The sequence below is a fragment of the Chrysemys picta genome, chromosome 4 (assembly GCF_011386835.1).
Source record: "Chrysemys picta bellii isolate R12L10 chromosome 4, ASM1138683v2, whole genome shotgun sequence".
In the NCBI taxonomy this organism is placed as follows: domain Eukaryota; kingdom Metazoa; phylum Chordata; order Testudines; family Emydidae; genus Chrysemys; species Chrysemys picta.
This window is the reverse complement of record NC_088794.1, coordinates 127,313,945-127,334,224: the sequence shown is the minus strand read 5'-3', so window position 1 is coordinate 127,334,224 and position 20,280 is coordinate 127,313,945. Positions and strand designations below refer to the sequence as shown.

General features: G+C 44.6%; 1 protein-coding gene across 1 annotated transcript; it reads left to right on the top strand.

Annotated features, from left to right (window-relative positions):
- The first annotated feature begins 6,469 nt into the window (after positions 1-6,469).
- On the top strand, positions 6,470-19,970 carry LOC101931445 (alpha-1-antichymotrypsin-like). The gene is made up of 5 exons (XM_005307496.2): positions 6,470-6,680; positions 8,455-9,146; positions 14,864-15,134; positions 17,514-17,661; positions 19,601-19,970. The coding sequence occupies exons 2-5, from the start codon at positions 8,474-8,476 to the stop codon at positions 19,802-19,804; spliced, it is 1,296 nt and encodes a 431-aa protein (XP_005307553.2). The 5' UTR covers positions 6,470-6,680; positions 8,455-8,473; the 3' UTR covers positions 19,805-19,970.
- Positions 19,971-20,280: the final 310 nt, after the last annotated feature.

Genomic DNA, 20,280 nt, shown 5'->3' with positions numbered 1-20,280 from the left:
CTAGCAGGTAATATCACAGAGTTTCCATGGCCCATTTGATGGCAAGGCACTCCTTCTCTACTACTGCATACTTCTGTTCCCTCGGAAGGAGTTTTCTGCTAAGATAAAGGATTGGATGTTTATTCTCTCCGACCATCTGTGACAGGACAGCCCCCAGCACGACTTAGGATGCATCCGTCTGTAAAATGAATTCTTTATTAAAGTTCGGGGCTATGAGCACAGGGTTACTGCAGAGGGCTGTCCGTAGGTCTGTGAACACCCCCTCCACCACATCGGTCCATCTCACCATGTCAGGGTCCCAGGCCTTTACCAGGTCTGTCAGGGGACTTGCCCTGGTGTCGAAGTGGGGGATAAATCACTGGTAGTACCCCACTACACCTAGGAACACTCAGACTTGTACAGAAATAGCCCCTCTGGTGTGGAGAAAGCAGTCTTTTCTTTTGATTCTTTGGCTAGAGGGATCTGCCAATACCCCTTTGTCAAATCCAGGGTGGTCAGGAACCAGGCGTTGCCTGTAGGTTCTACTAACTCGTCAATGCAGGGTATAGGGTGTGCATCAAACTGGGATACCCCATTCAGTCGGCGAAAGTCATTGCAGAACGTTGTGGTGCCATCAGGTTTGGGCACCAGCATGATCGGGCTGGACCACTGACTCTGTGATCCCTCAATGACCCCTAATTCTAACATTCTCTTCACTTCGGCTTTGATTTCCTCCCTTTTGGCCGCTGGGAGCCAGTAGGGCCTTATCATCACCGTGGCCCCGGGGCTCGGGGATCTAGTGCAGAACTTTGAGGCACCCACTGATAATCTTTAGCCATGATCGAAATTGACCATTTCATCCTACTCTTTGATTTCTGTCACCTAGCCAGTTTTTGATCAATGACAATGTTTTGCCTCTCACCCAGGGCCGGCTCTAACTTTTTTGCTGCCCCAAGCAGCAAAAAAAAGTCCCCCCCCCCCGAGCCCCCGCCGAGCGCTGCGCCACCCCCCCAGTGCCGCGCCGCCGGAGCCCACCCCCCAGCCGATCGCCGCCGGAACACGCCCCCCCCAGCGCCGCGCCCCGCACCGCCCCTCCACCGAGCGCCACGCCGCCGGAGTGCCCCCCCCCGCGGAATGCTGCACCGCGCTCCCCCCGCCGCCCCTTACCAGGTGCCGCCCCAAGCATGTGCTTGGTTGCCTGGTGCCTGGAGCCGGCCCTGCTCTCACCCCATGACTACTTAGCTTCTTTCAGAGCCTCACATGCAGGAGCTTGTTGAAGGCCTTTTGGGAATCTAAACACATTTTGTCAGCCTCTTTTATTCCACTATTTTATTGACATGTTCAAAGACGTCTAAGAGACAAGACGTGATTTCCTTTGCAGAAACCAAGCCACTTATAGCTTATCATATCTTGATCTTCCAGAAGGTTTATTATGCTATTTTTATTTATCGTTTCAACCAATTTGCCGAGCTTCCCTACTGGGGAAAAGACAAAGCTCTTGTTTTGCCAGAATTCTGTGGGCACAGGAACAGCAAACAACCCTCCACATGGACCCCCCCAGGACTATTTCCCAATCTTGGCTCCAGTGGGCACTGCCCGGGTGGGCAGCAGGTATAGATATTGTGACCTTAGATCGTCACAACAAATAGCTTCATCAGTGTTTGCACTGCAATCTCTCAGGTGATTCTTATTTGATTTGTTTAATGTTTAATAGTGGACATTGAACTTGATACTGTTCGGCATTAAGGGCAAGCAGCAGTGCTGATGAGATGGACACAGCAGGACTTGCTTGAATGTATAATAAGTGCCATAGTAAGTTGTCGTAGGAGATTTTGAATTCATATTATCTGTGTTATGCTCATTATATGGGATTATTTCAGTCATGTCCGAGTTACCTTGTAGCAGCTATAGACAACAGCCTTTTCTGTATACTGATTTTGGAAGCTTGTTTTACATGCCAAAAACAAAATTAAGGCAATGATCAAGCTCCCAGATCTGACAATGATATGATTGAGAGAGATACAGATAGTTAAGCATTCAGAAGTCACCAAAAGTGGAATGCACATCCTCATCTGCGCTGCCTGCGTGAAAAAGTCATGTTATTTCACAGACTGCATAAACCTAACTGTAGTAATAATTGTATCATAGTGTATTCTGAGAGAAAATATATTATGATCTGTCACAGGGTTCACTCACCACTGGTGGCGCCTCCTGCTGGCCATCCTGGATTAAATCAACCAGCTTGTAATCCCCTTCAGCAGTGTCTTCTCCTGCCTTGTCTTGCTCTGCAGCCCTGCTCTCTCCAGGATCTGCAGTCTCCTCTTCATGGCTTGGCCCTCTGGCCAGGTCACTAAAGTCCTCCTCTTCCAGGGAATTCACCGTCTTTCCAGAGCAGCTGTCTGGCTGACCTCTCCAATGCTCTGTGCCACTCCCCAGGGAATCCAGGCCTGCCCTTTACACCAAGTTCCAGCCCAGAGACCCTGTAATAAGCAGTCACAGTCTTTGTACAGTCCTACCTCTCTGCTGCTGTTTCCCTGGGTTTCTTCCTATATATATGGCTGCCTCCCTCTCTGGGTTCTCCTTCCACTCAGAGACTGACTGCAGCCTTTCTCCCTGCAGTTTTCCCTAGCAACAGCAACCTCCCTACACTGCAACCAGCATAGGGACACGTAAGTTGAGCAACGAAAATACTGGATTTATTAATTAAGTGTAAATTGACAAGAAGCAACCATCTGCTCTGGAACTTTAACAGATACACGGGTTTTAGTTAAAAGCACAAACAAGTTGAAGAACTTGGTTATGTTACTTTCTTTAAAGATACAGAGTTAAAGAAAACCTCAATATCCATTTATTTATTTGCTGTCAGGGTCTGTTACCTGCACAAAATTCTCTGTTACTGACACACTCACGGGCACCCACCCTTTCCCAGTTCCTAGGGCTCCAGGCGAAAAGCACCTAACTTTACCCCTCCCCCCTGCCCCCCATAGGCTCCGGGCAAACACCCTTTCCCTGTGGACTCAGAGCTTAATCTTTTGCGGGTTTATGGGGTCTTTTACCAGTGAAAGAGCCTTACACAGTAATATACGACATAACCTTTATTTATTAACAATTACCAAAAACGGACTGCACACGCTACACATACAGTGCTCACCACTCCCAATAAGACAGATGAACTTTTCTTGATGGCCAGTCAGGATCAGGTCCATCTGGGGGACTCCAGTTTCTGCATGGTGTCATTGGCAGAGTGTTGAGGTATGGCAGCTCTGATCTTTGGGGCTGTGTCTTGGAGTTGGTTCCCAAAGAACTTCCTTTTGGACCCCAGTTTATATAGTGAAATTTGAGTCCTGCTTAGCTATACCTTAACCAATCATTGTACTAAAATTTCACTAACCAATCCTAACACAGTGTAACAAAAATCTTTAACCACTCATATCCCAGTACCCTAATTAACTTACACCTAGCAAAATTAATTATACAGCAGACAGAAACAATTAAAGAACCAGACAGACTATACAGGCAAACAATAGGGAATTGGAGGCATAATGACAAAACAATAAATCAATGAGGAGTTCACAACCACAACTATTGATAAGTGATTTCTTGACAGCCAGAATACTATCAAACTAAGTTTTCTTTAACCATCTTAAGATCTGTTTCTTTATCTGGTGATAGTGGGTGCCATTAGGACGGGTTCTCCTTTTTAGCTGCCTGATATTACATTGTTTTAATGTAATTTAGATGGAATATGAGGATGTGACTTCCTATTTCTTAGCTAATGGCTGTTGCTTGGGTGCTCTTTTACTCTGGCTGCAGACAAAGGCCTTAGGCTTTAGGCTTTACAATATGGCTGCAGACAAAGACCTTATCCTTATAGGTCCAGGCCTTCTAGGAACAGCTGCTGGCCTGCACCCAGACCAGCCTCACTGTTAGGAAACTAATGAGCCCAGTTGCACTATCATAGAATGGATGGAGTAGCCACAGTTCCTGACTGGCTGCTGCTTTAGCAGACCTGCTTATATGCTTGGCCCCCAGAGTCAAGCAGGAGCTGCTTAATATGTACCATGCATCTGACAACTTGCTCCAGTTTGCTTCCAGCCCCTGCTCCTGCTCTGTTCTAGCCCCTGTTCCTCTCCAGCCTCACATAGCTCGCTTCAATCCCCAGCTTCGCCTCTGGCTCTTGCTCTGGCATTTGGCTTCTGTCCCTCCAGTACTGACCCTGGGCTTGTTCCTGGACTCTGCCCATCCTGAACCCAGATCTAACCAGTTGGCCGAACTCTTATTTCCAACACTAGGGCTGATCGCCCGTGTCCTGGCTGGCTATAGCTTGAGCAGCCTAATACAAAGGCGAGGGGCCCACTATTACATTCTGGGATGCAACTCAGACTGGTGAAGAATTGTCACCTCTTACCCTACTGCCCTTAAGTGCCTTAAAGCTTTGCTTCTGTAGCCTCTTCCTGCGACACCCACAGTCACCAACAAGCATGCTCTTTATGTCTATGTATGGGCAGCCTTGGTCCAATGCTTTGGATCCAGGAGCCTACCTGCAATAGCACAGACTTCCACTGGTCTCCACCAGTCTTGGATAACAACTGGTACGGTGACTCCACACTCTCCCAAGCCTTGAATTTCCTCCAACATAGGTGTTCTGAAATGTCCAGCCCTGTCCTGGAACAATCAGAGAAACGTTACAATCAGAGGAACTGGATACAGCATTCCAGCTGCAGTCGCACCAGTATCCAATACAAAAATATAATGACCCCTCTAGATCTACTTGAATCTATCTTTTTACGTATGTATATAGCCCATTTGGTCACAGCGTCACAGTGGGAGCTCAGATTCAGCTGATTGTCCACCATGACCCCCAGATCTTTTTCAGTAACTGTCTCCCAGGACAGAATGCTCCATCCTCTAGGTATGGCCTACACTCCTTGTTCCTACATATTTACCTTTACATTTACATTTAGCTGTATTAAAATGCATAATGTTTGCTTCAACCGAGCTTACCTAGTAATCAACTTTACTCTCTATCTCTGAACTATCCTCTTCATTATTCACCATTCCTCCAATTTTTGTGTCATCGCCAAACTTTATTAGTAATGATTTTATGTTTTCTTCCAGGTCATTGATAAAAATGTTACTTAGTTTAGGGCCAGGAACCAATTCCCTACTGGACCCCTCTAGGAACACGCTTGCTCTGTGATTATTCCCCATTTAGAAATTACATTTTGAGACCTGTTAGCAGATTATAATCCATATAATGTGCATCATGTTAATTTTATATTGTTCTAGCTTTTTCATCTAAATGTCATGCAGTACCAAGTCGAACACCTTATAAGAGTCTAAGTACATTACATCAGCACTATTACCTTTATCAACCAAACTTATAATCTCATCAACAAAAGATATAAAGTTAGTTTGACAAGATCTATTGTCCATAAAGCCATGCTAATTAGCATTAATTGTATTACTTTCCTTTAATTCTTCATTAGTCAAGCCATGTATTAGCCTGTCCATTATCATGCCTGGGATCAATGTCAGATTGAAAGGCTATTATTAACCAGGTCATCCCATGTATGAGTTTTAAATACTGGCACATTAGCTTTCTACTGGTCTTCTGGAACTTCCCCACTGTTCTAAGACTCATTGATATTCAACATTAATGGTCGAGGAAGCTCCTCAGGCAGCTCTTTTAAAATTCTTAGATGCACAGTACTGGACCTACTGATTTAAACTTTTATAATTTTAGTAGCTGCTGTCTAACATCCTCCCGAGAAACTAGTGGAGTGGAAAGAGTGTTATCCTCATCATATGACATAACTACATCATCTGCTTCCCCATGACCCACAATACAGAACATAAAGATTTATTGAAGCCATCTGCCTTTTCTGCATTTTATTGGTAAATTCTACAGTTTCCATCTACAAATGGACAAATACCATTCTCAGGTTTCTTTCTGTTCCAAAGATACTTAACAAATTCTTTCTGATCCTCCTTAACTATGCTGGCAACAGATTTCTCCTTGTGTCCTTTGGCTTCCCTTCTAAATGTTTTTTTTTACAATTTCAAGCTTCTGATTTATATTCATTACTATCAACTTCTCCTGGTCCATGGTTGATTTGATTTTCCTTCCTTCATTCCATGGCCCATTTTTTGCCTCTAGAATCATAGACATTTCCAATGCTGTGCTGTCATTGGCTTCCCACTCCGACTGCACTTTCTGATCCTCTCTGCTGGGAGTTAATGCTGAGCCAAACAGCAGTGTAACTGTGGGGTTTTGCTAGCAAGTGTTAGTCTCTCTCCAAGAGACGCATTGCGTAGATCAGCTCTTCCTAGGCACACATGCCCCTCTTTCTATTGGTGCTCTAATCATGAAGTCTTTCCATACAGAGGTTTCCACAGGTTTGGAGGGGTGAGGCAAGCAAACAGCACAGACACCAGTACCCTCCATGTGGCCCCCTACTACCTTCTTCCATAGGTTTCGGCTCTATTTTCCACCATGTGGGTGAACAGCGGGCATTTGACCCTCCATGCCAGAAAAGCATTTTCATCACTGTTTGCTCTGCATCCTTGCGAATAACTTCTATTTGCTCTGTTTAATGTTTAATAGTGGACACTCAGCTTAATAATGTTAAGGCAATATAAATAAAAGGCGAGGAGCTGTGCAGATTAGATGCATCCAGCAGGATCCTTCTGATTGTACTGTAAGTACTGCCATATTTTTTCAAAAGAGGCTTTGAACTCATATTAGCTGTGTGAAATGCACTTGATTGTATGGGATTTCATTCAAATATGGGTGACTTTGTTCACTATACCTGTTACAATTTATCCTGTGAATGGAGCCTTTCTTAAGACCCCCATGAGCCAGCAGAAATTGGTGCGCTAGTGGAAACGGTCTTTGAATGAAGGCATTTTTAAAAAAAATTATTGGGAAAATTTGGGACTAGATTAATCTAGTGTGTTAAGATATGGCCTAGTACATCAAAAATGTGTGGGATTTCCTAGAATGTGTTAGCCGACACTAGAGCTGTGGAAACTGGGATTTTCCCTTCTGCAGAAAATTCTGACATTCAAAAAAAATCGTTCTGAATCAGAACAAAAAGTCAAAAGTTTGAATTTTCCCATGAAACAAAGTTTTCCTCCCCACAAAAAAATTATTTTTCGTCATCTGAAATGTTTAATTTTGATAAAATTAAAAGATTTTGTTTCCGTTTTGACTTTTTGGTATTACTATCTTTTATATTGTTTTTATTTTACCTTATATTGTTTTATAAAATAATATGAACATAAAATAAAATACAAAACAATTTTAAAAGCATAAAAGAAAGAAAACAATGCAAAATATAAATATAGAATAGAATAGAAATTTTAAAAATACTTTTGATTTCTTCTCTAAATGAAACTTCATTAGAGTTGACATAACCCTTTGGAACGTTTCTATTTTGATGAATCAGCATTTTCTAGTGGAAAAATGTTCCATCCAAAAATTTTCAACCAGCTCTAGCAAACACATTTTAACATGGTTTAAAACGCTAGCATTAATGAAGCAAGTTGGTCTTTAGCACATGCTAGCTGCTTGAGTTGAAGCCTAACGGGAAACCTGTTACCTAGGGACAGATAGAGTCAGAAAAAAGAAGGGACAGCATAAAAAATAAAAAAGGGCAAATCTCTAAGTTTTTGACACATGAAGAACATTTAGAGCTGATTTATTCCTGTTATTATGATGCTACAGAAAGCTCAGGACCATTTGATATCCCCTTTGGCTAAAGGTCACCAAATTACAGTACTGAAAGTCAGGGATAGGTGACTTAGTTTTGATGTGCCAGAGGGGGCCCTTCCCTATAAACTTTTTCCAGCTTTAGATAGCGGGCCATATTGTCATTTGGATCCAGATTATACTGCAACACATTGAAGTGTGTGCATGTGTCATGGAGTGTGTGGGGGGGGGGGACTATCAAGGAACTAGTTCCAGTTCCTGATCGTTGCTGTCAAGCCCCAGCAGAAGTTATAGCTGCAAAAGTACAGCTCCAATTTGTGCCATGGGCATAAGGTCCCTAATTCATCTTACAGCAGCAGAGAAACATCATAGTGGATCTCAATCCTGCTAAAATCTCTCCCAGCCTGCTCTCATTCCACCCTCTTTCATAACTTCCTCCCTCAACAAAACACTTCTACTCTAAGGTGGGGGATCTCTGAGTGGCACAAAGAGGATGGTGCTAAGTGAAGAATCCAGCCCAGAGTCTTCTTCTACCACCCCTCCTTTTTCCTTTCTCTGATTCCCAACATGGCCTGCGCTCCCAACCCCTGTGACTCTCTGGTCAGCCCCACTCCCTTTCCCCCCATAATCTTCCAGTTGGCTGGAGGGAGGTGGACTTGCCATGAGGAGAGAGAGAAAAATAACCATTGGATCACAAATAGCACAGGGAAGGAGGAAACATTTCCATGACTAATGACTATTCCATTCTTTTGTTTTTCAAGGGAATAGTTCCAAAGGAAAATGAAGTCCATCCTCTGCCTGTGTGTGTTACTTGTTGGGCTTCATGCTGTTGTCTTGTCTCATCACGTACCTGACCACCACAGTGACCAGGATGGTCAGACAGATATTAATCCCCCACAGCAGCTTAGTCTGGTTGGAGGCAATGTCGTAACTGAAAACAGGTCCTTTCTCCAAGTAGCTCCTAGCAATGCTGACTTTGCATTTAGATTCTACAAACAGATTAAATCAGAAGCAGCTGACAAGAACATTTTCTTCTCTCCTCTGAGCATCTCCACTGCCTTTGCAATGCTGACGTTAGGTGCCAAGTCAACCACTCTGAGTCAAATTCACAAAGGACTCTCCTTTAACCTGTCAGAGATTGAGGAGAGGGAGATACATGAAGGTTTTCATCATCTCATCCAGATGTTAAACCGTCCTGACAGTGAGATCCAGCTGAATATGGGAAATGCCCTTTTTGTAGATGATCGACTGAAACTACTAGAGAAGTTTTTGGCTGACGTCAAAAGTCTGTATGAGTCTGAAACTTTTCCTAGTAACTTCCAGAATTCTGCAGCGGCTGAGAAACAGATCAATGATTACATAGAGAAGAAAACCCATGGGAAAATTGCCAACTTGGTGAAGGGTCTTGATTCGCTCACTGTAATGGTTCTTGTCAACTATATTTTCTTTAAAGGTAAGATGTTCTACAGATGAGTACATGACGCACATACAGGCTATGGAATGCTGATTGGGATCTAAGACCAAAAAACCCTGCTTTTTTTAAATTAAGGGACACTGTCAAGGTTGTTAGGTCTATGAGATCACCCAGGTTGATAGTGGTCCCTTGTTAACAATGTTAAACCTTTCCATGAAAGTTATGGCCAAAATGTCCAATTGGTGTAGTTAAAGTTAGGCGCCATATTTAGTCACTTGAATAAAAGTGGCCTCATTAGCAGGCCATTTTCTGAGCACTTGCTTATTTCTACATAGTCAATAGGAGCTATAAATGTTCACCACCTTTAACATAGGTCACTTTAATTTTACCATCTAAATATGGAGTTAAAGAAGGACAGCATATTCCACAATTCTGTGCATAGTCTTAGGAGTACAAACTTTTTTTCTTTGACATTTTACAGTACCCGAGACACTCAGTTAATGGATAACAGCTGATCTGCTTTGTACATTTAGTTGCTTGATACTCATTCAAGTTTTCCAACTGAATGCTCTATAAATGGTGTCTGGGAACTCTGAAAGGGTCTGTTTCAGACCTGGAAATTATCTTGATAAATGGAAAGCTGATGAACTAAGCAGGAAGTTGTCATGTGGGATACTGATGAGGTAGTTTACACAAAAGGAAATAGGCCTTATTCCAGCACCATAGAAGTTAACGGGAGATTTAGAATTTCCTTCAATGGGACCTGGATCAAGCCTATAATGCAGAGGCTGATGGACACATATGGTGAGCCTTACACTGCAGATATTGAGCAGGAGAAACTTAAGTTGTGTGAGGAAAATACTGGATTTATTAATTAAGCATAAATTGTCAAGGAGTGGTAGATACGCTGGAGGGTAGGGATAGGATACAGAGGGACCGAGACAAATTAGAGGATTGGGGCAAAAGAAATCTGATGAGGTTCAACAAGGATAAGTGCAGAGTCCTGCACTTAGGACGGAAGAATCCCATGCACTGCTACAGACTAGGGACTGAGAGGCTAGACAGCAATTCTGCAGAAAAGGACCTAGGGGTTACAGTGAACGAGAAGCTGGACATGAGTCAACAGTGTGCCCTTGTTGCCAAGAAAGGTAACGGCATTTCAGGCTGTATAAGTAGGAGCATTGCCAGCAGATTGAGGGACAGGTTAATTACCCTCTATTCGGCATTGGTGAGTACTGTGTCCAGTTTTGGGCCCCACACTACAAGAAAGATGTGGAAAAATTGGAAAGAGTCCAGCGGAGGGCAACAAAAATGATTAGGGGGCTGGAGGCACATGACATATGAGGAGAGGCTGAGGGAACTGGGATTATTTAGTCTGCAGAAGAGAAGAATGAGGGGGGATTTGATAGCTGCTTTCAACTACCTGAAAGGGGATTCCAAAGAGGATGGATCTAGACTGTTCTCAGTGGTACCAGATGACAGAACAAGGAGTAATGGTCTCAAGTTGCCGTGGGGGAGGTTTAGGTTGGATATTAGGAAAAACTTTTTCACTAGGAGGATGCTGAAGGGTTACCTAGGGAGGTGGTGGAATGTCCTTCCTTCGAGGTTTTTAAGGTCAGGCTTGACAAAGCCCTGGCTGGGATGATTTAGTTGGGGATTGAGCCTCCTTTGAGCAGGGGGTTGGACTAGATGACCTCCTGAGGTCCCTTCCAACCCTGATATTCTATGATTCTAAGAAGCAACAATCTGCTCTGGAACTTTAACAGATACAGGGGTTTTAGTTAAACAGCAAAACAACTGCAAAAACTTGGTTACTTTACTTTCTTTAAAGATACAGATTTAAAGAAAACGTCAGTATCCATTTATTTATTTGCTGCCAGGGTCAAGACCTTCTAGGAACAGCTGGTGGCCTGCTCCCAGACCAGCTTCAATGTTAGGCACCTAATGAGCCCAGCTGCACTGCCTTAGAACAGATGGAGTAACAACAGCCCCTGACTGGCTGCTGGTTTAGCAGACCTGCTTATAAGCTTGGTCCCCAGAGTCAAGCAGGAGCTTCTTAATATGTATCATGCCTCTTGCAGCCTTGCTCCAGTCTGCTTCCAGCCCCTGCTCTTGCTGTGTTCTAGCTCCTGCTCCTCTCCAGCTTCAGATATCTGGCTTCAATCCCTAGCTTTGCCTCTGGCTTATGACTCTGGTTCTTGCTCTGGCATTTGGCTTCTGTCCCTCCGATACTGACCCTGGGCTTGTTCCTGGACTCTGCCCATCCTGGACTCAGCTCTAACCAGTAGGCCCAACTCTTATTTCAAACACTAGGGCTGATCACCCATGTCCAGGTCAGCTACAGATTGAGAAGCCCTACACAAAGATGAGGGGCCCCACTGTTACATTCTGGAGTGCAACCCAGACTGATGAAGAGTTGTCACCTTTTACCCTACTGCCTTTAAGGGCCTTAAAGCTTTGCTTCTGTAGCCTCTTCCTGTGACACCCAGAATCACCAACAAGCATGCTCTTTGTGTCTATGTATGGGCAGCCTTGGTCCAATGCTTTGGATCCAGGAGCCTACCTGCAATAGCACAGACTTCCACTGGTCTCCACCAGTCTTGGATAACAACTGGTACAATGACTCCACACTCTCCCCAACCCTGAATTTCCTCCAACATAGGTGTTCTGAAATGTCGAGCCTGTCTTGGAACAATCGGAGGATCGTTAACATTTCTTGTTCTTTTAAAGCCTGGTAAAGAAGTTTCCTGCTGGGGTTGTCTGCTAAGATGCAAATTATATCGTTCCTGGCCCCTCTGGTGTAATTGTATGCATCTTAAACATGGGATTGTCAATCTCCTTCCCCATGCTGATAGTGTGAAGTATGCTTCCACCTCTTATTATCTTGGTTGGGTAACTCCTGCTTGGCTGGAAAACACATTTTAAGAATGATAACTTCAGTTTATGTCCATAACTTCGCATCAGTTGTTTGCTCCCACATTACACAATTATATTAATTACCTGTGAGTCAAGAGCTTTTCACTGACACCTTGCATCACACTTATAAGATACATTTGATGCCATTAAAGAATTGGGCCACACTTGAATTGGTTTAGCCAGCTGCAGTTCATTACCAGTTCTCTGGTTTGCTCTTGCCCTCAGACTATTCTTAATGTCACAACCACCTCCATCACATGGATTCCACTCAGGCCATTTTTTCCTTCGTGGAGCTGGTGGGGGCCATACAGAACTTGCAGGCACAGGTGTCCACACAACAGGCATAGAATGAGTCCCTACAAACCCTCACTGGAAATCCTGGCTCTGGCCTCCCAGAAGCCAAAGGCTCCCACAGCAAGGTTAGTGGTGATCGTGGTCCGTTCCAGGGTTTCCTAAACCAGTGCAAAAAGAACAGGAGTACTCGTGGCACCTTAGAGACTAACAAATTTATTAGAGCATAAGCTTTCGTGGACTACAGCCCACTTCTTCGGATGCATATAGAGTGGAATAAATATTGAGGAGATATATATACACACATACAGAGAGCATAAACAGGTGGGAGTTGTCTTACCAACTCTGAGAGGCCAATTAAGTAAGAGAAAAAAAACTTTTGAAGTGATAATCAAGATAGCCCAGTACAGACAGTTTGATAAGAAGTGTGAGAATACTTACAAGAGGAGATAGATTCAATGTTTGTAATGGCTCAGCCATTCCCAGTCCTTATTCAATCCTGAGTTGATTGTATCTAGTTTGCATATCAATTCCAGCTCAGCAGTCTCTCGTTGGAGTCTGTTTTTGAAGTTTTTATGTTGTAATATAGCCACCCGCAGGTCTGTCATTGAATGACCAGACAGGTTAAAGTGTTCTCCCACTGGTTTTTGAGTATTATGATTCCTGATGTCAGATTTGTGTCCATTAATTCTTTTGCATAGAGACTGTCCGGTTTGGCCAATGTACATGGCAGAGGGGCATTGCTGGCACATGATGGCATATATCACATTGGTAGATGTGCAGGTGAACAAGCCCCTGATGGTATTGCTGATGTGATTAGGTCCTATGATGATGTCACTTGAATAGATATGTGGACAGAGTTGGCATCGGGCTTTGTTACAAGGATAGGTTCCTGGGTCAGTGTTTTTGTTCAGTGATGTGTGGTTGCTGGTGAGTATTTGCTTTAGGTTGGGGGGGTTGTCTGTAAGCGAGGACAGGTCTGTCTCCCAAGATCTGTGAGAGTAAAGGATCATCTTTCAGGATAGGTTGTAGATCTCTGATGATGCGCTGGAGAGGTTTTAGTTGGGGGCTGAAGGTGACAGCTAGTGGTGTTCTGTTATTTTCTTTGTTGGGCCTGTCTTGTAGGAGGTGACTTCTGGGTACTCGGCTGGCTCTGTCAATCTGTTTTTTCACTTCAGCAGGTGGGTATTGTAGTTTTAAGAATGCTTGACAGAGATCTTTTAGGTGCTTGTCTCTATCTGAGGGATTGGAGCAAATGCGGTTATATCCAAAGAAGTGGGCTGTAGTCCACGAAAGCTTATGCTCTAATAAATTTGTTAGTCTCTAAGGTGCCATGAGTATTCCTGTTCTTTTTGCGGATATAGACTAACATGGCTGCTACTCTTAAACCAGTGCAGGCTCTTCTTCTTGCTATACCCCCCAATTGTTCCCCACAGATCGGGCCCAGATAGGGTTCATCATTAGTCTGCTCACTGGAGAGGCTTTAGCCTGGGCCTCCCCCATTTTGCAACAGTCCAGCCCCCTCCTGGGCCAGATGGAGCAGTGCATTCAGGCCAAGTCAGTTATTTTCAATGACCCTCACCGCACCCAACTTGCTGAAGCTACACACATAAACTTAACAGGCTTTAACATCAGAAGGGGCCATCACGATAATCTAGCCTGAGCTTCTGCACATTTCAGGCCACAGAACCTCACCCACCCACTCCTGTAATAGACCCCTAACCTCTGGCTGAGTTACTGAAGTGCTCGACTCATGGTTTAAAGACCTCAAGTTACAGAGAATCCACCATTTACACTAGTTTAAACCTGCAAGTGACCCAGGCCCCATGCTGCAGAGGAAGGTGAAAAATTCCTAGCATCTCTCTTTTGACTACACTGCAAACATTACAGCCAGGACATCAGTGAGCTGGTACGGTGCTGAATTCCATTGTCTCTCTGCTGACACCGAGTGGAATGAGGCCATGAAGTGTCCTCAGTTTTGGAGTGGGTTGAGTGATGATATAAAAGATGAACTGGCACGGGTCAAGCTACTGTCTTGTCTCAACAATCTGACTGACCTATGTATCAGAATTGACAACTGCCTTACCAAATGGCACCACGAGTGACGCAGACCCTTGAGCCCTGATGATGCCCTGGCTTCTGACCCTCATCTGTGCACCTTCAACACAGAACCCATGCATGTGGACCAGGCCCGCCCATGTCTCTCAGAGGCTGAGAAGCACAGAGGCCAAACTTCTGGCCTGTGTCAATATTGTAGGGGCAGCAGACACTTCACCTGTAGATACTCTGCAAAGGTCAGACCAGGTCCAGGGTCAGGAAATGCGAAGGGCTATTAAGAGTTAAACGACATTTCAGTGCATCGGAGAGGCTGTGTGCTATTCAAATGGTCTGGCGAGCGTGTCACAGTTCAAACATATCATTGCTCAAATGAGTTTGTAGATGCCCTAATCCTCAAAAATGAACTTGCCACATTTAAATTAGTCTGACACACATTAGTAATTTCTCTTTCCCAGTATATTCAACAACATTCTCTTTGTATTTGTCATAAGCTCATTGGGAAAATCCTTTCAGTAATTTGAATACCCAGGAAGATGACTTTTTTGTGGATGCCAAAACATCTGTTAAAGTTAATATGATGAACAGTGAAAAATATTATCCCACTCACCGTGATGAGGAGCTGTCTTGCTGGGTGGTTGAAATCCCATACGAAGGAAATGCTGCTGCATTATTTATTTTGCCTGATGAAGGAAAAATGAAGCAGGTGGAGGAGGCTCTGTTGAAAGAGACTGTGTCTAAATGGACAAAATCACTTCAACAAAGGTAACCTTGTAACTGCTGCTATATGCATATACGTCTTACTGTAGAATAGGGTAGGATCCCTCATCGAGACAAAGGATCACATTAAAGGTTGGATTGTCCAGCCCTGAGAAAGGGGCAGTGCATAGCCCACTATCTTAAGAGGGAAATCTAAATGCTTGTTGCCTCAGACACGCCCCCCTGCAGCACAATTCCTCCCAGAGAACCTATCTTGCACATGGAAGTAACTTGCTACACCACCTATTTTGTCTGGAACCTATTGTGGCAGTGGCAGAGCACTGTCCTTTCACCACCACTTCCAGTCCAACTGCTTCAGGGAACCAGGGAAAGCATCTCCAATGTAGCCACTGCAGCCCCTGGGAGCTCTGATGGGGGTACCCTAGGTTGACCATATTTCCCTATGCTGAATATGGGACACCTGGTAAAATTACTTGTATTCAAGTAAGTTCAACGGCAATCAGTCAGAACTATGCAGTACAAACATTCAAATTAACAAGTTGTCTGAGCCCCTGTCAAAAAGAAATACTCCATAGTTGCCGTCGTTTTCTATTTACCTTCTTATCTTTAAGGTTTTAGGGTTCACACAGGGAGGGGTAATACACACACCCCTACCCACACACACACGGGGAGAGGTGACACACACACTCTGGTACAACTCTTTCACATGGGGGGGGGGAGTTGATCGACTGAATCAACCCTCCCTGCCTGGAGTTCTCCGCCCTCCATGCCTGGCTGGGCCGCTGGGATAGACCCGCCTCTCCTGGTACCTGGCACCTTATCTTCCCAGGGCAACATGTGGAGGGGGAGGGGGCACCCAGAGTTGCATGTCCCCCGTCTCCAAATTTCTGCCAGGGTTCTCACCAAATGTGGCAGCAGCAACCTTCTGGCACTGCAGGAAGGAAAGGACTGGGAGCTGCTTCCAGCCCCAGGGCAGGAGGAGATGGGGAAGGGATGACCTGGCGTGTGTCTTTGCAGACTTCATCTCTTCTGCCCCTCCTCTCCTGTAGCTGGAAGCAGTTCCATCCCTTCCTGCCTGCATAGTGTTGAAAGGCAGCTAACACCTACAGGCTGCTGCTGGCCACCAACATAACCCAGCCGCCTCCGGCTACCGTGCAGACAGGAAGGGGTTAAGCTCTAAGGATGCATTGTGCACCAGGGCCCCAGGAACCTGACTGCAGGGGCTTCAGCGAACCTGGCCAGAGAGGTGGCTCAACAGGGGAGGATGCCTAGGGGATGGAGCAGCCCCACGCTCCCTGGGGACAGGACCTGGGACAGGGGGGCAGGTGAAGAGGGTGCTGTGAAGCCTGCAGATTCGGGGCATGAACAGGCTGGATATCGCTTCCCCCTGCCACTCCAGAGCTTAGCTGAAGGTGGAGAGGCTGCCCCATGCCAGCGCTGTGTGGGGCTTTGGCACATGCAGGGCTTGGCTCCTCCTGGCCAGTGCCTCAGGCTGGAGGATCTTGGGCTTTCCCGGGGCACCAGCACAGAGGCAGTGGGGGAAGAAAGGAGCCTGCTGGCCAGGCTGTTAGTGAGCTGAGTTCTCCGACCAGGGACTGGTTCTCCACACAGCGCTGGGAGAAGACGTACTCCTCCGGGGTGGATATGGAGGAGCAGTGAGGCAAAGCAGGGAGAGGACAGCAAGACAGGGAGCATGTAAAGGGGCAATGGGTGGGCAGCAGAGGCAACACATAACCAGCCACCGCCTGGCACTTGCCCGCATGTACCAGCTACTGCCTGGCACTTGCCCGCATGTACCAGCTACTGCAGCTCGCAGCATGCAGCCAGTGCTGTCTGGAAACAGGATGGGAGCGAGGCCCTGCTGGCCGGGGGCTGCGCCGACGGACCAGCAGGGGGAGCAGCTGGCCCCGCATGCTTCAGCTTTGCCCCACCACTAGTCTTGCACACCCACCCCCAGCCTTGCACCCCCAGCCCATCGTCGGCCACTGGACCCCCTCTTCCCCACTCACTGCTGGTTGGTGGGCGGCTGGCGAGCAGCGAACCAGTCAGCAGCAAGACCCACCAGTACTGATGGGAGGGAGACAGAAAATATGGGACAATTTGCTTGTTTTTAAGAAAAAGTCGGGACACCTGCAGGAGGGCTTAAATACGGAACTGTCCCGTTAAAAACAGGATGTCTGGTCCCTTTAGAGTACCCCTAATATGCCGTACAAGATACGGGAACCCTTGCTTCTCCTGGATTCCTCCGAGCAGCCATGTTAGAGGTAGGGACGATCCAACCTAAATAAAATAACACGGTTTAGTTTTCTCTATATATAGCCACCCTATTGTTTTCTAAAACTCGCAGAGAGTCCATATGTAGCTAAACAAAAATAAAACTTTTTGACAACATTTTACCAGAGTTTTGTGTTTCTTTTTGAACAGAGAAATCGACCTGTATATTCCAGCATTCTCTGTATCTGGTACCTATGATGTGAAAGAGCTGTTTCAGAAGATGGGTGTGATCGATGTGTTCACTGACGAAGCTGATCTGTCTGGAATCACGGAGAAAGCTAAACTGAAGGTGTCGAAAGTAAGTTTGTAAAATAGAGATGGTGCTAAACTGGTTTGTCTACTCCTATGACTTATATTTTATCTTTGTAAATGACCAAATCCTGCTTCCAAAGACGTAATTGCAAAGAGACTCACTGCCAGCAACACAGAGAGGACAGGGCCACAAATTAGTGTATTTTCTAGAATTAAGCATTAATTTGCCTATTACAGTTAATACAGAGGTACTCTGAGCACACTTCATCTTCTAGGACATTGATGTAGAAGTAAATACCATCCAGGAGGTGTACAGAGAAAAGCATGCCACACACACAAGTACAATGTCAACTATTGCTAACATCAAATAATTCATGAGTAAAGACCTATGACAGTGGTTTTCAAACAGGGACTACAAACAGGACTGCATTAAGGTGAACTAGGAATCTTTTAGCTCCTATCTGTAGCCTCCACATGGGGGAGTTACAGCACAGTACTTTGGTGCACACTGCTATTCACACCACAGTAGTTTGACCTGTGGGACAGTGTAGAGAAGCCCCAAGTGAGTTGCCCAAGGTCACAGAGGAGGTTTGTGGCACCATCCTGCCTCAGCACCCTTCCTGATACCTTTCCTCCCATTGAGTAATACTTTGTTCCATGAGTAGCCACATGGACCCTGGATTGTGGTGCCACTCAGAGTAAGTAAGAGAAGCAAAATCTCACGCTGAGTCAGTATAAGGAAAAATTCCTTTGTGTTTCATTAAGGACAAGGAAGAAAGAATTCTTAGTGTATTTCAAAAGTCTCAAGTAAAAGGAACAAATTAACATTTGGACCATGAAATACCCATTCATACCACCCAATACAAAAAATATATTAGGCAAAACCACACAATTACCTGGCTCCTTTCCCTCCTATATCATTTGTCACCATTCATCTTGAACTGTCTTCAGGTTTCTTCTGAAAACTAATTCTCTGCTGCATAATACTATTGATTATTTGTGAGTAGGGCTAGATAAACATTTTCAACAGAAACTTTTAGCAAAAATATAGATTTGGAAACACTGAAACATTTTGCAAATTTGTGTTAATTTTGCCAAACTATTCATTTTTGGGAAGGGAACTCTCATAAAAATCAAAACATTTTGTTGACTTTTTTTCTAAACCAAACCCTTTGGTTTGGGTTTTTGTTTGTAACAAGTTTTTGTTTCAAAATTTCCTTTATTTTTAGCTTACAAAATATTCGGAATCATTTTTAAAGTGGCCAAAATCAGAAAAGAAATATTTTGATTTTCCTAAACAAAATGTTTTGTTCAACAAAAAATTATTATTTTCAACATTTTGATTTTGCTGAAAAATTTGAATATTTCTTTTTAGTCCAATCCAAAATTAAACTCTTTCAACAGTTTGAATTTGCCAAAAAAACAAAATGTAAGAACATAATCACAGCCATACTAGATCAGACCAATGGTCCATTTAGGCCAGTATCCTGTCTTCCAACAGTGGCCAGTGCCTGGTACTTCAGAGGGAATGAACAGAAAGGCAGTCATCAAGTAATCCATCCCCCGTCATCCACACCCAGCTTCTGGCAGTCAGAGGCTAGGGATGCCCAGAGCATAGGATTGCATCCCTGACCATTTTGTCTAGCAATCAGTGATGGACCTATTCTCCATGAACTTGTTTATTCTTCACCCAGCTCTGTTTGTGATGATGAGATAACTTTTCTGTTGTGTTCCAGAGACTAAGGGGACCCTCCCTTTGTGAGGTCAGAAAACAAGAGATGAGATTCATTCAGCTCTATCTGTAAAAAATAATTGGACCTAACCCTTCCAAATATACATAGACAAAACACCCATTGAAATCAGTCTTGTAGTTATTCTGATTTTGTTTCAATAGTTTATTTTCTTGAGATTTGGTTTAAAAGTTCATTCCCAGATGTTGCTCCATGTTCTATACTCATTGTGATCTTTGCTTCATTTTCTTGTAGGTTGTTCACAAGGCCCTGGTGGATGTTCATGAGAATGGTACTGAGGCTGCAGCAGTCACTGTGATGGAGATTACACTACTGTCTGCTGTATTTCCTCCTCCTCCTACTATTAAATTCAACAGGCCCTTCCTGATGATGATTCTTGATAAACCCACCCAAAGCATCCTCTTTATGGGGAAAATCATAAACCCTACTGAAAAATAACTGTCCCGCCACTCTGCATGCCCCAGTGATTTGAATGAGTGATGTGCAAATTCTCATGAGCATGTGCATATACAACAGACAACTTGGTGCTAGTGACCGTAACTGAATTGTAATTGACATAAATTCCACACAAATAAAACAGGACTGTGGTGTCTTCATGTCTACAGACAGCCTGGTATTGTGTACTGGACTTGTATTACTCTCCGAGCTCTGGTCAAGTGTAGGTAGTCTCTTGGTCTATCCAAGGCTGTGATCAAGTGTCTTGATGTTTTTGGTCTTTTGGCCTCAAGATGAAAACCTTGTCTTTGTTTCTGGGACCTTGAAGTGAAAAAATTCTCTAAGTGGGGGGAAATGGGACAGTGTGGTAAGAGCAGGGGAGATCACAGGAAAGTTGTTTGAAAGGGGTAAGAAAGGTTGGTGGAGACGTCAGAGTGCTGCTTGGTCCCTTCTTCCACCCCATCCCCCTTTACAGAATA

What these genes read in the sequence shown, in the direction of transcription:
- LOC101931445 (XM_005307496.2), top strand. Translation starts at nt 8,474, where the DNA reads ATGAAGTCCATCCTCTGCCTGTGTGTGTTACTTGTTGGGCTTCATGCT. An exon ending in CAACTATATTTTCTTTAAAG is followed by an intron (nt 9,147 to 14,863) that starts GTAAGATGTTCT and finishes ATTTGTCATAAG; the next exon opens with CTCATTGGGAAAATCCTTTC. An exon ending in CTAAACTGAAGGTGTCGAAA is followed by an intron (nt 17,662 to 19,600) that starts GTAAGTTTGTAA and finishes ATTTTCTTGTAG; the next exon opens with GTTGTTCACAAGGCCCTGGT.